This window comes from Pteropus vampyrus, unplaced genomic scaffold, assembly GCF_000151845.1.
Source record: "Pteropus vampyrus isolate Shadow unplaced genomic scaffold, Pvam_2.0 Scaffold143, whole genome shotgun sequence".
NCBI lineage: Eukaryota > Metazoa > Chordata > Mammalia > Chiroptera > Pteropodidae > Pteropus > Pteropus vampyrus.
In genome coordinates this window covers 2008267-2024456 of record NW_011888924.1, presented here as the reverse complement: position 1 = coordinate 2024456, position 16190 = coordinate 2008267, and the positions used below count along the sequence as shown (strand labels likewise).

The 16190-nt window shown below is 33.3% G+C and overlaps 1 protein-coding gene and 2 pseudogenes across 2 annotated transcripts in view; 1 reads left to right on the top strand and 2 right to left on the bottom strand.

The window, feature by feature from the left end:
* PSMD12 (proteasome 26S subunit, non-ATPase 12) overlaps positions 1-15060 on the top strand; it is a 22915-nt gene extending 7855 nt beyond the window's left edge. Inside the window, exons 1-10 of one of the 2 annotated variants that reach the window (XM_011368507.2) lie at positions 9-124; positions 210-338; positions 3386-3493; positions 4898-5002; positions 7947-8096; positions 8188-8322; positions 9200-9312; positions 9938-10112; positions 11925-12002; positions 12664-15060. In XM_011368507.2, the coding sequence (XP_011366809.1) occupies positions 219-338; positions 3386-3493; positions 4898-5002; positions 7947-8096; positions 8188-8322; positions 9200-9312; positions 9938-10112; positions 11925-12002; positions 12664-12873 (1194 nt within the window). In that variant the 5' untranslated portion in view covers positions 9-124; positions 210-218 and the 3' untranslated portion in view covers positions 12874-15060. Of the gene's footprint in view, positions 1-8; positions 125-209; positions 339-3385; positions 3494-4897; positions 5003-7946; positions 8097-8187; positions 8323-9199; positions 9313-9937; positions 10113-11924; positions 12003-12663 lie in introns of those variants that run through there. The other variant, XM_011368506.2, reaches the window with a different exon arrangement.
* LOC111744935 lies at positions 8695-8813 on the bottom strand (annotated as a pseudogene).
* A 437-nt stretch (positions 15061-15497) lies between the features above and the next one.
* On the bottom strand, positions 15498-15616 carry LOC111744931 (annotated as a pseudogene).
* Between the last annotated feature and the right edge of the window lie 574 nt (positions 15617-16190).

Below are 16190 nucleotides of genomic sequence, written 5' to 3'. Positions count from 1 at the left end.
TTTAGACTAGTTATTTGATTTTGTCATGTCGATGGTGTTTTCACTGTTCATTTTAATCTTTTAGGAAGGAAGACTTCAAGAAGTCATTGAAACTCTTCTCTCTTTGGAAAAACAGACCCGTACTGTGAGTAAATTATAGTGAAAATTGCAGTTACCAATACTCTCATTTAACATGATTGCATTAACTTTCAATGTTTTCATTTTTACAGGCTTCTGATATGGTGTCTACATCTCGTATTTTAGTTGCAGTAGTGAAGATGTGCTACGAGGCTAAAGAATGGGATCTACTTAATGAAAATATTATGCTGTTGTCAAAAAGACGGAGTCAGTTAAAGCAAGTGAGTTCGTGATTGCTCGAAAAAAAATTCTCATTTAAATAAGGACTTTTAGAAAACCTTTCTGTGAATATGTATTGTATCTACTGTTAATTCAACATAACAGTCTAGACAGTTTTTAAAAATTCTGTCCATAAACTCATGACAACTGCTTTTATTTTTGTTTTTTTCTTTTAGTCTTTATATATTTGAATATTTTTATAAAATTATAGTGAGAGTATTGATACAGCTTTGTTCTATTTCCATGTCGTACCATATCTTCATTTTTTATTTTAAATGATTTTGTCATAATCCACCATGTTGATAATCTGTAATTTAACCACGTCTTTTATTAAACACTTAATATTAAAACTTATTTTTGAGGCCATTTCAGATATTTTGAATATGGATTTTGTATAAGGATTATGTGTGTTCTCTTTGGGTGTTTTTGAGAAGCTGAATTTTCGTTATTGCTTCTGTGTTCTGCTTGAGATATATTTAAATGGTCCTGTAGAAGTAGATTCCACTTTTTACATTTGTATCTCATCTTTAAAATGCTATTCTCTGAGAAGCTTCTGGGTTTTTATTTTTTGCTTTCAAATGATAAAGGTAATGACATGGTAAAACAAGGCAGTAATAGAATCAAAAACAGAAATATAGGGTTCTTGTCCAAATCCCTTATTTCATTAGTCTGCTGCTAGAGTAAGCTTAGTGGGTTAAATTATTTTTTGCAAAAAACAAAGTTACTGTAATTGTTTTTCTTTCTTTTTTTTTTAGTTAAGCTTCCATGCATAAAAATTCACTGTTAAGAATTTACATAGATTTAATTAAGACAATCTAGTAAATGTGAATGTGAAATTTGTTTAAATATACCTTTTGGTGTTCAGGTCTGTGGTTTGAGAAACCATCAGAGTGGTTGAGAGACCAACATAGATAAACTGTCATCTTCCTCTGATTTTCTACTAGGCTTGCTTTCTATAAGACAATTTTGCAATTTTGAAAGGTTTACTTAGGGTTGGTTAGAAGGGCAATCTGGGTTAAAATAAACAAAAATGTGTCATTTATATAGTATTAATACAATTCAAAGCACATTTTCTCAAATACAAATTTGATTTCAGAGTCATAGAATTTCAGAGCTATTAAAAGGTACTGTTTAACTCTATTACTTTTTTGATTGAGAAACTGAAGTTTATGTATAAGGCTCTTGGAATGCAAAGAAATGTGCAAATAACCTACAGTTTAATACAGAATATAAATCACAAGTAATCTTAAGTACATCTTTGACAAGTGTTCTAATATTCATGTAAAAAATTATTTACATACACAGCAATATATAGTAAGTGACATAAGAATAGTGAACGGTACTAAGAATTATGAAAGGAGGAAGAGAAAATTTTTGATTAGGTTTATTGAGAAGATTTCTTGGAGAAGGAGTTTGAGTCAGCCTCGCAGTTGGCCAGTGACGTAACCAAGACTGCTCTTTTTGCTGTAACGTGTCTTCATAACTGGAAAGTGCTTAAGGACGGAAAATTCTCTTTCCTTTTCTCATAATCACTCTTTACCTAAAACTTACTTTTTGCCTTATCAGGCTTAGAAAGTAATACTTTTTTAAAATAGTCTTTTCTAGATTGCTTAATGGTTTCAAGTTCATTGTTACTTGAGCAGAGGGTAGGCCTCACTCTAACCATAGCTTCCTTAGTGACTTATCTATATGTTTTTCTGGGAGCTGCAGGATGTTCAGTTATTATTAGAATATTGATTGTTTTGTTTTGGTTTTGCTCTTACCCTCCATCTGATTTCTGTTAATGTGTTTTTTGCACAGTAGAATTATCAATCATATGCCCATCTAGAAATCATTATTATAATTAGCTTTAGAGGGATCATATGATTTGTGAAATATTAGGTGTCCCAGAGCCTTGTACTTACTGAAAGAATTATAGTTTACAATAAAAACCTTGCTTCTTGGAACTCTTGGGTCTCTGAGCAGCAGATTTTTCAGATAATTAAAAGGCTAACCTGGGCTACATGAACATTAACTATTTTTCAAGGAAGTTTGCAAGATATATCTTGGGAATCCTTTTTCAGTTTTATTGAGGTTTAATTGACAGCAAGATTTTCTATTTACTTTTCTGTTTTCATAAAATATGCTTAATATAATTTAACATTTTCTTGAAGACAGAGTCCTAATTATTATCAATGATTATGATATGCTCTTTAGAATCTAAATTAGGGGTTGACAAACTGTGGGCTATGGACGAAATTTCACCTGCCACCTTTGCAGATTAGTGTTTGAAACGCATTGTCTGTGGCAGCTTTGAAGTTACAAAGGCAGACGGAGATCCTATGACCCACAAAGTCTAAAGTATTTATTATGTAAATGTCAACAAAAATTTACAAAAAAGGTTTGCGAGCCCTGAGCTAGGTCATAGAATGTTAGACTGGAGGAAATGTAGTCCAGCCCGCTTACATTACCTGTGAGGAAACTGGGCAAAAGATGCTGTGCCTTTCAGTGTCACATTTTACTGAGATGAGTGTGGGTCACTATGGCTCCTCCTCTTCACTCAGATGGTGGACCTCTTTTATCTTCTTCCTCTGCCACTGATGCTTTTTTCCTGCAGTCACAATATCTGCTGGTCATTGCTTCACTGCTCCCACAGCCATAACTGAACTCTGCTTTTCTCTTCCTTTAAAAAAAAAAAAAAGACCTTTGGTCCATTGCCATTTCCTCCATGCTTTTCCGTTGGGCTGTAAAAATGCCTGCTAGCAAGCCATCGAATAGACGCCAGATGTGCTTCTTCCATGTTTCCTTCTGTGTAATCAGTTCACCAGCTGTAGTGGGGAGAGGTATAGTCTTTGCATATGAGGGTATCCTAACTTTCGAATTGTTACTGGGTGTTCAGTACTTCTTAGCTGTCAGGGAGATTTTAATGTTCTTTGTTGTTCTTTCATAGGCATTTCAGTATGTAGAGTCGCTTGGGAAAACCGGATTTGACCATAGCACTTCCATCAATAACATACTTCCTTTTCCTGTATGAGGAATGGATTTTACTTACGGGCTTTTATTATTTTAGGCTGTTGCAAAAATGGTTCAACAATGCTGTACTTATGTTGAGGAAATCACAGACCTTCCCATCAAACTTCGATTAATTGATACTCTACGAATGGTTACAGAAGGAAAGGTGAGTTGTCTGTTGGCATAACTTACAGTAATAACTACTCTTATCTGTATTCAGAGACACTTATGTATTTAGACATTTCATATTAGTATGTAAAAATAAGGTTGATAAGGTTAATTCTTCACCCTGGCCTAGATCTGTTTGAAAAATCTATTTTGGAATAGCTGAGGTTTCACTCCAATATTTAAATTAATAGAGTATTTGCAATGCGAAGTTAATTTTCAGAATTTCACTGTCTTGCCAGATCTATTTGTATTTTTTCTTTTTCAATGTACTTCTCTGCACCTCCCCATCTCATGTTTCTCTGAAAAAGGTCAAGCATGAAATAGTGACTGTGGTAGATACATTTCTTTCTAGATAAGTTTTTGTGGCTTGAAGACAGTAACTTAGCTTATATTTAACTTTTTGTCTCTGTCAGTTCAGTTAATGTTACTTAGTACCTGTGGTGTGCTAGGTCCAGAATGAGCAAAGCACTATTCTGTAACTCAGGTCAGTCATAGAAATAATTACTGCGCTGTGTTGTGACAGTAGCAGTGTGCCTGTAGGTCCCAGTAGCACAGAGGTAGAGATCGATCGGCTGAGGTGCCCAGGGAAACCTCAAAGAGTTGATGGCTGAGCTGCCTTTTAAGAATTAATAGAAATTCTACAGGGCAAGGGGGTAGGGAGAAGGGCATTTTAGACATAGTGAAAATTATACACAAAGATATCAAAGTAAAGAAAATATAGTACATTTAAGAAACTAAGTAGTGTGTTATTATTGGAGATTAAGGTTTTTTGGGACGGAGTGAGGAAAAGAGGTTGCTACAGAGCAAAGGCTAAATGAGTAAGCAAGCCTAAGTGTGAAAGTTAGTTTCCTAGACTATTAAGCTCTATATAGCTATGTTTTAAATGTTTAATTTGTTAGAAATTATAAATCCACTAATATTATGTATAGCTACAAAAATGCTAGTAAATCTAATACTTAGCAATATCAGATCTTTTTAAAGAATGTAGCTTTCTATTTAAAGACATCAGAATTAGAGTATTGATTGAATTGTAACTACTTGACTGCATATGCTCTTTATAAAGTGTTTTTTTTCCCCCAAATAATTCCTTTACAGGCATTCTCCATTTTCTGTGCCATTTACGTAGCACATGGTTCGGTTATTTGTTAAACACAGAGACTTTATATTTAGGTTTCAAAGCAAAGCTGCAAAATATGGGTAATATTTTATAAAGACATTTTCTTAATAATTATGATTGTGAATTGTAAAATGTCACACTGCTCCATTTGTATATGGAGGATAAAGTACACAATAACTCCAAGATAAATACTCATATCTAGTTTGAATAATAGTTTAATTCTCTTTTAAATTTTAATATATTTCTATAAGAATTTGGATAATAATAAATTTCTCATATTTGTAGATTTATGTTGAAATTGAGCGTGCTCGACTGACCAAGACATTAGCAACTATCAAAGAGCAAAATGGTGACGTCAAAGAGGCAGCCTCCATTTTACAAGAGTTGCAGGTATGGTGCTGCATTTTAGAGTTTGTAAATGTATTTTAGTCAGCAATATTTTCTTGCGGGAATAGCCTATTTTAGCACCTTATTACTTTTTTCTGAACCACTAAGATTAAGAGTGAGTGCAATAGGGTGTGAGGTTGTTCAAGTAGCTGGAAGTAGCGTAATTATGGTCCCAAGTAAATTTAACAACTAAAGAAGTTTTGAAGAAAAATTAGGATGAACAAATTAATCTTGATATTGTGCTATTATTTGAAGATTTTAATTCTCTTTAGAATTATAGAATTATAGAAATCAGAATTAAATAAAATCAGTAATTTATTTACTATTTACTGTGCCTAAGGAATTTGATATTAATTATTGGTTTTGTTCTTAATATTTGGTGGTCAATTTGTAGGCTAAATTGGTTTATCAAAAAAAAGTGCTTCATAATTTGCTATGTTTCAGGACAATTTTTAAGAGAGACCTTAAAATAAGATAACAAAGAGCTAAAGAAATATGAGAAAAACCATTGATTCTCACCAGAAAAATGTACATGAACTGTGCTCAAAACCTGGCTTATTATTTTAGCCCATCAAAGGCTTCCTATTAAGTTAAATTGATTATTCTAACTTTTCAATCATGTACCTTGTCCTTTTTAGCTAAAGGGAAAAAAATAATACTGGAAGGATCTTGCAATGCTATGCATTGTTCTTTTTTTTTTTTTTAACATATCATATATTCTCTATATACTTTGTCTCATTCGGTGTTCACACACAATTTTTAGTCCCAATTTTCAGCCAGGGAAGCTGAGACTTAAAGTTAAGTAACTTGCCTAAAGTCATTACTGTGAAGTGACCGAGTTTGGATTCATACTAGTTCTGTTTGGCTTCAGACTTCTTTCTTTTTTTCTTTTTAATTAAAAGATTTTATTTTTTAGAGCAGTTTTAGGTTCACAGCAGAATTGAGTGGAAAGTCCAGAAATTCTGCATATAGCCCCTGCCCCTACTCACTCAAAACCTCCCCTATGTCAACATCCTGCACCACAGTTGTACTTTGTAGTTACAGTGGATGAACCTACATTGGCACATTATTATCACCTAGAGTCCATAGTTTAAATTAGGGTTCACTCTTGGTGGTGTACATTCTATAGATTTTGACAAATGTACAGTGAGATGTGTTCACCATTGTAGTTTCATGCAGAATAGTTTCACTTATAAAAATCCTGTGCTCTTGTCATTTCACATTTCCCCTCTAATGCCTGGCAACCACTGATCTTTTTACTATCTTCATATTTTTGCCTTGAAACTATTTTACAACCAGGAGTATTATGTACCTCATAATTCAACATTATTTGTGAAATATTCTTGCCAAAAATTAAATCTCGATTATATATAGATTCATGTGTAACCACTAGTTTACAGGCTATACCAGGGACAGAAGAACCTGTTAAATGATACACAGGGACATAGTCAGCAAAATTCAGACTCTAGGAAACTATAGGATGATTGGCTTGATTTCTTCAACAAATAAATGGCAAGGAAAAAAGAGACATAAGAAATGTATCTGTCAAAATATGAGCCTTAATTGGATCTGATTTGATTAAAAAATAAATGAGACTTTTGGGAACTGATATTTGGTGATATAAGGAATTTTTAGGTACGATAATATGGAAAGTCTTTCTTTTAGAAATACATACTGAAATCTTTATAATATGTTTTCTGAGATTTGCTTCAAAGTAATTGACTCAGAGAGAGTGGGTGAAGATGTTTAAATGAAACATCGATTATTCATTGTAATTATTTTTATTTTCCTTAAAAAATTACAAAGGAAACAGTAAAATAAAAACATTTTCAGACCAAATTATAATAACAATAGCCTCACTTTATACTGCTTTGGTGTCATTCTGGATTTTATAAATTCACTTAAAATATATGTATACCAAATATTAGGAACTTTTTCATCCTACTTGATATAATTGATTTTCTACATTGTATTCATATCTATTGTAACTACATTCTACATCCATTAGGAGTCATATCAGCCTTGTTATCTGAATTAAAAAATGACTAGTGCCTCTTTTTTTATATAATGGTTTCAACTGTTATGTGAATAAAAGGCCTGCAACTGGCATCTTTTTTTGTATTTAGAATTATAATTTCCTCATTAGCTGTTAGGAAAATGCAAATTAAAACTACAATGAGATGCCATACCACTACATACCTATTAGAAGAGCTAAAATTAAAAAAAAAAAAAAATACTGACAATACCAAGAGATGACAGGAATTTTGCAAAGCAGCTGAAACTCTCAGATTGCTGATGGGAATACAGTCTGCAGCCACTCTAGAAAACAGTTTGGCAGTTTTTTGTAGTGGCTTTCTCCATGGTAGACAAAAGATAGAATCAGCCCAGATGGTCTTCAGCAGGTGAGAGGATAAACCATGGTTCCTCCTTACAATGGAATACTGTTTAGCAATAAAAAGGAATGAATTATTGATACACACAACAACTTGAATGAATCTTATTATTCATAGTACTGTGCCAGGTGAACAAAGACAGTCTCAAAAGGTTACCCACTATATTTGACATCTTTAAAAAGACAAACCTGTAGTGATGTAGAACAGATCATTGGTTGTCAGGGGTTATGAGTGGGGGAAGCATGTAACTATAAAGGAGTAGCATGAGGGAGTTTTTTGGGGTGATATTAACTGTTCTGTGTCTTGATTGTGATGGTGGTTACACAAATCTATAAATATGTTAAAGTTCATAGAACTTTACACCAAAAGAAAAAAAATCCATTTTACTGTATAATAATTTTTTTAATTATAATTTACTGGAGGAAACTAGCATCAACATTCTCCCAATACATGTGAAAGTTCTTACTATTTATAAGGGTGAATATGTTAATGTGTGTTTAATTTTGTTGCAATTTAAAAATGTTATAAACTAATTTGAGGACTTACTCTGGTAGGTGGAAACCTACGGGTCAATGGAAAAGAAAGAGCGAGTGGAGTTTATTTTGGAGCAGATGAGGCTCTGCCTGGCTGTGAAGGATTATATTCGTACACAAATCATCAGCAAGAAAATCAACACCAAATTTTTCCAAGAAGAAAATACAGAGGTAAGCATATCTCTTACTATAAATTTACTTTAAAAGTATTTGGGAAGAAAACCCCCAAACCCCCAATTTATTTTGTCAATGTTTTTTTCAGAAATTAAAGTTGAAATACTATAACTTAATGATTCAGCTGGATCAACATGAGGGCTCCTATTTGTCTATTTGTAAGCACTACAGAGCAATATATGATACTCCGTGTATACAGGCAGAAAGTGAAAAGTGGCAACAGGTAAGAATATATTCTTAAACTTGACATTGATACTTATTAGGAGCAATTTATATATTTTATAAATTTTGAAATTTTTACTTCAGTAATTATGTGCAATTTTATGATGCTGCATTATATTCAGTGTGTTGATAATTCAGTTTATCCTTACTTATTCAGATGAATTGTGGTAATACTCTAAATTATCACAGTGGAAGAAATGTAGGCTTACTATTTAAAATATGTACAGCAGGTCACCTGCTAACAAAGGTTACAGATAGAGACCTATCACTTTTTTTTTTTTTTTTTTTTGGTGAGGCAGCCCTTGGTTGACCTCACAGATTACAAGGACCTTGTCAGTTTCCAATCCCTTATTTATTTTTTTTTTATTTTTTACACCTACAGCACCTGGTCTTCCTAGGTGTTCTCCCATCCAAGTATTAACCAGGCCCAACCCTGCTTAGCTTCTGAGATCAGATGGGATCAGGCTTGTTCAGGGTGGCATGGCCGTAGACAAGACCCAGCAATACTTTGGAAAATTATTTTATAAAATCAATTTTAAACAGCTTATATGTGTATTCTACATTTATGCTGCCGACTTATTATAAGAACTTTTTCTTTTATACATTTGTGTAAAAAAAATGTCAGCCCAGGTAGTAATTCAAGTTAGCAAAGACTTACTATAATAGTTTTATGAAAAATAAATATTACAGAAAGATACTATGAAAAGAGCAGCTTGGTAAGATTAAGAATTTTGAGTACAGTATTAAAAATTAATATATACAATTAATCTGTGATTTTTTTTTATTTTTTTATTTTTTTATTTTTTTTAGTTCTTGCCAAAGTTTACATTTTGTTTCTAATCCTGCATATAATCTATTGTGTTATACAACTTTTTTAGGCTCTGAAAAGTGTTGTCCTGTATGTTATCTTGGCTCCTTTTGATAACGAACAGTCAGATTTGGTTCACCGAATAAGTGGTGACAAGAAGTTAGAAGAAATTCCTAAATATAAGTAAGTACTTTTATAATTAGTGAAGTATATCTCAGTTAAAGTGCTATTTTGAAAGAAAATTGGTTAACCTAAGGGTACATTTTTTAATTGGTTGCTGGTAGATTGTTTTAGAGAGTAAAACTAGAGATAATAAAGTGGTGAACTGTTACTTAGTACCGCATCAGAAATTAATGTGATGAGATTACCACACATCATTTTAAACCACTTATTCAGTAGAAGTTTTATTTCAAGCAATTTTAGCAGCTTTTGGTTAATTAACCATTTGATAAAGTTTTGTCATTTGTAGTTTGGGGCATTTCATAAAACAGACATACACTTCATCATAAGCACAGTGGACGTTTATTTTTTTAAGTTATTTTTCTTCTATCTGTTTCATTAGTAAATCTTTAGTCCAGAGAATGGCAAATACAATACAGGAAAGAACAATGTTAGGTCAGGGAATGCTCTATGCAGGATTACCATGGGAAAAATGGTAGTAAAATTGGTAATATTAATAATTCACTTGATTCCTGTTCTACAAATAAAAATTTATTAAAAAGTGTTTGTTGGTATTTAAAAACTTGCCATTATATTAGATGAAAGTTAATTTATAGATTTGGAATAGTAAGTTTTATACAATTTACAGGGATCTTTTAAAGCTTTTTACCACAATGGAGCTGATGCGTTGGTCCACACTTGTTGAAGACTATGGAATGGAATTAAGAAAAGGTTCTCTTGAGAGTCCTGCAACTGATGTTTTTGGTTATACAGAAGAAGGTGAAAAAAGGTGGAAAGACTTGAAGAACAGAGTTGTTGAACATGTAAGAATATGGCATGGGAGAGGTGACGATTAAAAAGTAAAGTTTGGAAAATTTGAGCATAAACTTTTATTTTTCAAGTTTGATAATCAAATGTGTGTCTTAGATGCGATGTCTTTAATTCTTCACTTAGAGTTTTTTTTTCTATGCCCAATGTAATAGTGATGTAAGCCTGTTGTTCAGATGTTTATGTTTCCCAAAGCACGTCAGAATTTATCTCATCCTTCTTGTCTTTCCCCCTTCCTATATTTGGCTTTTCAAGAAAAGATAACTAGGTGTTAGCATGCTTCGTTTTGAGAGGACTTCTCAAAAATCCAAAATTTTATAGTATATAAACCAGAAAGAATGTCTTAAGAATGTGAGGGATTGATAGGGGTGGGGGAGATGGTTTTCTATCCGATACTCACTTGGTAGTTTTAGAAATGGGTAACATGTCTTAAACCTTTGATCTTCTTGGTGTTGATACAAATTGGATTATGTCAACATTCATTCATATAATAAACACATTTATTGTTAATCTTCTATGTGCCAGACACTGTACAAAGTGCTGGGACACTTGGGAGAGTAAGACATGGTCGCTACCTTCAAAAAGCTTAAAAGTTAACCATAGGGAAGATGCGTTTATAAATAAAAGTATTATAGATATTATGATACAAGTATATATAGAGTACAGGCTAGTGTAAGGAGAGAGTTGATTGGTTCTACCTGGAAGAATGGTCAGGCTAGATACGTAAGAATTGACGTGAGAGGTAAGATTTGTAAGAAGAATACAGAGTTAGCAGGTGGACAAGGGAGAGCAGTCCTTTCAGGCTGACAGGGCAGTCTAAGCAAGGGCTTGGAGGCACAGACCAGCAGGGGAACTTGGGGACCCAAGAAAAGGGCTCAGCGAGAAAGGAAGAAAGGAAGTTAGGTAGCAAGGATCTGGATTACAAAGTTTGTACACCCAGTAGTGAAAACCTCTGAGAGGATAATGACCAGGCTTGTGTTTTATGGATTCCTTCGGGGGTAAGTGTGAGAATGCGTTTAGAGAGAGAAAAGACTAGAGATGAGACTAAGTATGGGACCGTATGGGTTTGAATTAAGGTAGTAGCTAAGGTATTGAAGAATGGATGGAATGGAATTATTTTAAGAAAATCAGTAGAATTTGGTCATTGATTAAATTTAAAGGGTGAAGGCAGCAGTGGGGTCTAGAATGATTATCCCACTTCCTGAGGGATTGGTGTTGCCATCGACCCTGATGGGGATGGAGGTGCAGCTTCTTCAAAGATGAGTTCACTTTTCTCTCTGCTGTTCCCCATTTTCCCTTGGGAGTGCTGGCCTGTTAATATCAAGAATCATAAAGAGGAGTGTCCCTAACTTCAGTACCATTTCCAGTGAAACTTAGGGAATTTAATTTCTAGTTACCTTGAAGTAGTTAAGATAAAGTGATGTTTTGAGATGATCTCAATTTTTAAAAATTTCAACCTTTTAAATGTTTGTGTCATAATTAGAAAAGCTTAACTTTAGGTTCTTGCATTTAGCAAAAATATTGTACAGTTACAATTTTCAATCACTAAGTCTATATTTTGACTATACAATTTTAAAGGGTTGTGGAATGTACTCAGAATAACTTATAAATAACTGCAGAAACCAAAATATCTAAGTATTTAGTTTTGTTATTGAGGTTTAGAACCAACACCATTCCAGTAGTGGCCTTTAGGAAAAAAAACAGCTCTCAGTCTGACATTATAACTAAACCTATTTGCATATGAAAACAAGTGGAACTTTAGCCTTTCTGACAGCTTTTACATGTCCTCCCTGTTCTCCTCTCCTCAGAATATTAGAATAATGGCCAAGTATTATACAAGGATAACAATGAAGAGAATGGCACAACTTCTGGATCTATCTGTTGATGTAAGTAGTATACGCTTGTTTGAGTTATTTTTAGCCATTCATTTTGAATTTCAGTGGACTTCTAGAAATCGAGTGAGAAAATCAATTTTGTTTTATTTAAGTTTAGGTGATAGTTTCCCCAACCTATTTTAAGTACCAAAAAATAGCGCAAATATCAGTTTATAGTTACATTAATATTATTTATACTAGTTAACATCTTAAGTATGTTAGTTTTCCATTGGTTAATTTGAAGTCCAGGGTATATATTCTATAATAAATATGTCTAGGTTCCCAAAAGTGAATGGTAGGAATAAAAGATGTGAGGGAGACTTAACGGCAATTTACCTGAAAAGGTCCCAGGACATGCCATTTAGGAGGAAGCGTAGGAGAGAGTAGATGGCGTTGCTGTTGATGTCAGGCCCTGTCCCAGTACCAGCGGTGTTAGGTTTGTGGGGAGGCAGATTGAGACTCAGCCCTAACTCTGAGTGGACTCATTATATTCATTCCCTAGACTCTCAGTAAAATAAGTACATTATTACAGGAAATCAGTAGTTGCTTACTATTAATAATGAAGTTCTGCCCTGCATATCTTGAATGAAGAGTTTAGAAAACGCTTTTCTTAAATTTTGTTAATTGTCTATAATTATCAAGTCTTAATCCAATTTGTCTTTCTCTCTTGCAGGAGTCAGAGGCTTTTCTCTCAAATTTAGTAGTTAACAAGACCATCTTTGCTAAAGTAGACAGGTTGGCAGGAATTATCAACTTCCAGAGACCCAAGGATCCAAATAATTTATTAAATGACTGGTCTCAGAAACTGAACTCATTGATGTCTCTAGTTAACAAGACTACACACCTCATAGCCAAAGAGGAGATGATACATAATCTACAATAAAGGTCTTGATGCCCTTAATGCTTATAGAAAAGAGTTAAAATTGGAAGTCATTAAAAAAAAAAAAAAAAAGACTGTTACGGTGTATATGTTGGGGTTGTTTTTTCCCCTATTCTCAGCTCCTTTGTCTAAAATTTAAAAGATAGTGAATATGTTCGAGGCACCTATCAACCTTTCAACTCCCTGATTTCATTGTTAACTTTGCATTTACAATTGGTACAAAAACAATACATTTCTATTGTCTGAGTACTCAAAAAATTATGTCATAACTTACCCAGATGTTTTTCTGTTATTTGAAACCTTTTTAGCTATTATTTGTTTTCATTCAGCTAACAACCATAATTATAATAAAAGCAGTATATGACGTTTATTTTCTATGGTTACCTGTGTTTCTGAACGTTTTACGGGGTTTAAGTGATTTTTAAATAAATTCTGTTGTAAATCTATGAAATATTTGTAGAATTTAAAAAGCAACATAGAACATATACATTTGGGATAGAGTTGTGATTTGTGAAGAATTTGTATTTTAGTACAAATTTTATGGCATGAAGTCTTCTAGGCTGAGTACAGTGTATGGAGCTACCTGGTAGGCTATCGACTTTGTTTTTTTTTTTTTTTGGAGTCAAATTGGTTTCAATCACAGTAGCTTATTTTTACTTGTTTTCCTTGACGTGACCAGTTGTTGAACAAAATCATGTGACATCATGTTGACACAATTTAACACACAGTCGTTTTAACGAGACTTTGTGGCTTTAACTTACAGGTCTGATTATGTCGTTAATGCTCCGAATTCATTATCTCTTTATAGGAACTTTAGTTTCTTTATTTGAACACTGGATAACAACCTAAAATGCTTTAAAAATGACCCCCCAGAAAATTTCATGCCACCCTCTTAGCGAATGGTATAGTATTAACATTTTTTACAGAATTAAACAGAAGTTTCACTGTCAAAGGAAACATCTGAGATCAATTAATAGGAGCAAATTTTGGAAATTTTTTAAAAATTTGATTTATTTCAGAGAAAATAGAAAAATGAAACAGTGTTAGAAGGTTATTTAAAATGTTTAGATGAAAGTATAAGGTCTACTTTTTTAAAAACAAATTCAGAAGGGGAAAAACATTTTGGAAACATTTTTCATTATTCATTTTCCATGTAATAGTCACTAAATTGTCCTATTTCATGATCCCATGGCTGGGGACAATTGTAGGACCTCTACTATTTATGTTGAGTCATTGTGAATAATATAGTATTAATCTAATTTTATTCTTTAGAAATTTAATGTATTATTAGTCACAATAATAGCAACATCTGCAATCACTTATCTTTAAAAACTAACCAAAAATATGGCAAGTTCAGAAACAAAAAGTTCACACTAGCAATACTAATATGGTTTTAATTTTCTTTTGAATGAAAAAGATAGAAAATAAAATTATATTGCATTGTTAGTTTGTAAATCAGATTGGAGCTAATTTGAATCTAGCTTCTCACTAACTCCATCTTTCTAGGGATTCATTCCCTTTGTATTTGCCAAACCTAGAATATTTGGCCATACATGTCACTGTGAAGACTTCAAGTGCTCCTCTTTGGTCTTTATTTAAGATGCTCACCCTCAACTAGCTCTCTATTCTGATTTGGTGCCGCTTACAACCGTGTCCCAGTGTCTCACACAAATTCAAATTGAAGTTATTACCAATTTCTTGGTGTTACAAAGAAGAATCCATCAGCCTAGGGCGGTAAAATATTTGAGATTTTTTTAACCTAAAGTCCTGCCTTACATTTCAGACCTAAAGCCGGCATTTGTGAAAAGGATAGAATCACCTTATTTTAAATATGAAGAAAGTAATAGTTGACTCATCATTTTCGTCAGGTTACTAACCAGAAGGAGAGGTGATAAGCCTCTTGTTTTTTGGTTTTTTAAAATGAAACATTTTTTACCATTTTTATTTCATATAATTTATGTTTTTAAAGTTGAATAGCTATCTGTAATAATTTTCAGTTTCCATATGCTTATTGAATCATTGAAAAACTAATTTTTAAAATTCATACTGCTTCATTCTCACAAGTGTTAAATGTATGATAAAAGTACCTATTTTAAATTGTTTTCCGCTCCTGGATATAGCTGCAATAAAATCACTAATTTGTGGGTGTTTAAGAAAACCTGGAGAATAAACTCGTACTTTAAAAGATTACTTCTCTTTTCAATTCTCTTACTGTTTAAAACAAAAGGCCATAGATAATTTTCATTTTTCTTTTAAAATCGTGTTCTCTTTCTAAACCTGTTTTTAATCAGTGGGAAAACATTTTGCATGTTTGTTTGAAAAGTCAACTGGTTGGCTTTCTTCTCCTGACTTCTTGGGATTGGTGAGAGGCCATACCTGCTTGTGCTCTCGACCAGTGGTTGTCCGACCCCACGCGCTTCAGAGTCACCTGTAGGGCTTGTTATAACACACATTGCGCTGCTCCCCTGAGTTTCCCATCCAGAGGGTCTGGGACGAGGCCCAAGAATTTTCTTTTCTAACAAGTTATCAGGTGATGCAGATGCGGCCGATTCGTGGGCTACACTTTGGGAACCATTCTTCTCGACAACACTTAAATGCTAGAAAAGAACTACGTTGGTTTTTGTTAATGCCTGCAGCACCTGGTATTTCTAAGTGGTCTCCCACCCGAGTACTAACCAGGCCCGACCGTGCTTAGCTTTCAGGATCAGACAGGATCAGGCACATTCAAGGTGGCATGGCTGTAGACATATGCTGGGTTTTAAAAATATTTTTCTGAGCAAAAATATTGAGTGAACATAGACATTAGTGAATTTAGGATTGTGCTACAGCACAATGCTTATCCAGTGCTATTGTTTTTGAGTCTAGTGATTCCAAAGTCTGCTTTTATTGTGAGGTGTAGAGAAATGTTCTTGCTTTTCTGGTGGTTGTAAAACAATGTCCCTAACATGGAGCTTTAATAATTACTATGTTGAAAGAATTGAATGACATTTTGAAGACCGCGAATTTTGCTGTTTTCTCTCTATAAGATTAGGAATCATTTATCTTTGTGTCTGTCACTTCCGTTAACAGTAGAAACGTCAACACTTCTTGAGTTATTGCTTTATAAGCAATTAATCTTTTAACCCTTAATTATCATACCTACCTGGAATTTTCCTTTGATCTTCACTTCCAACTTTACTCTGTAAGCATGCAATTTAGTGGTATTAATTACATCACAATGTCATACAACCACCACCACTATTTTTAAAACTTCTGCATCACCCCAAACAAGCTCTGTAATCATTAAGCAGTGATTTCCTTACTTCCCCCTTTTCCCAGCC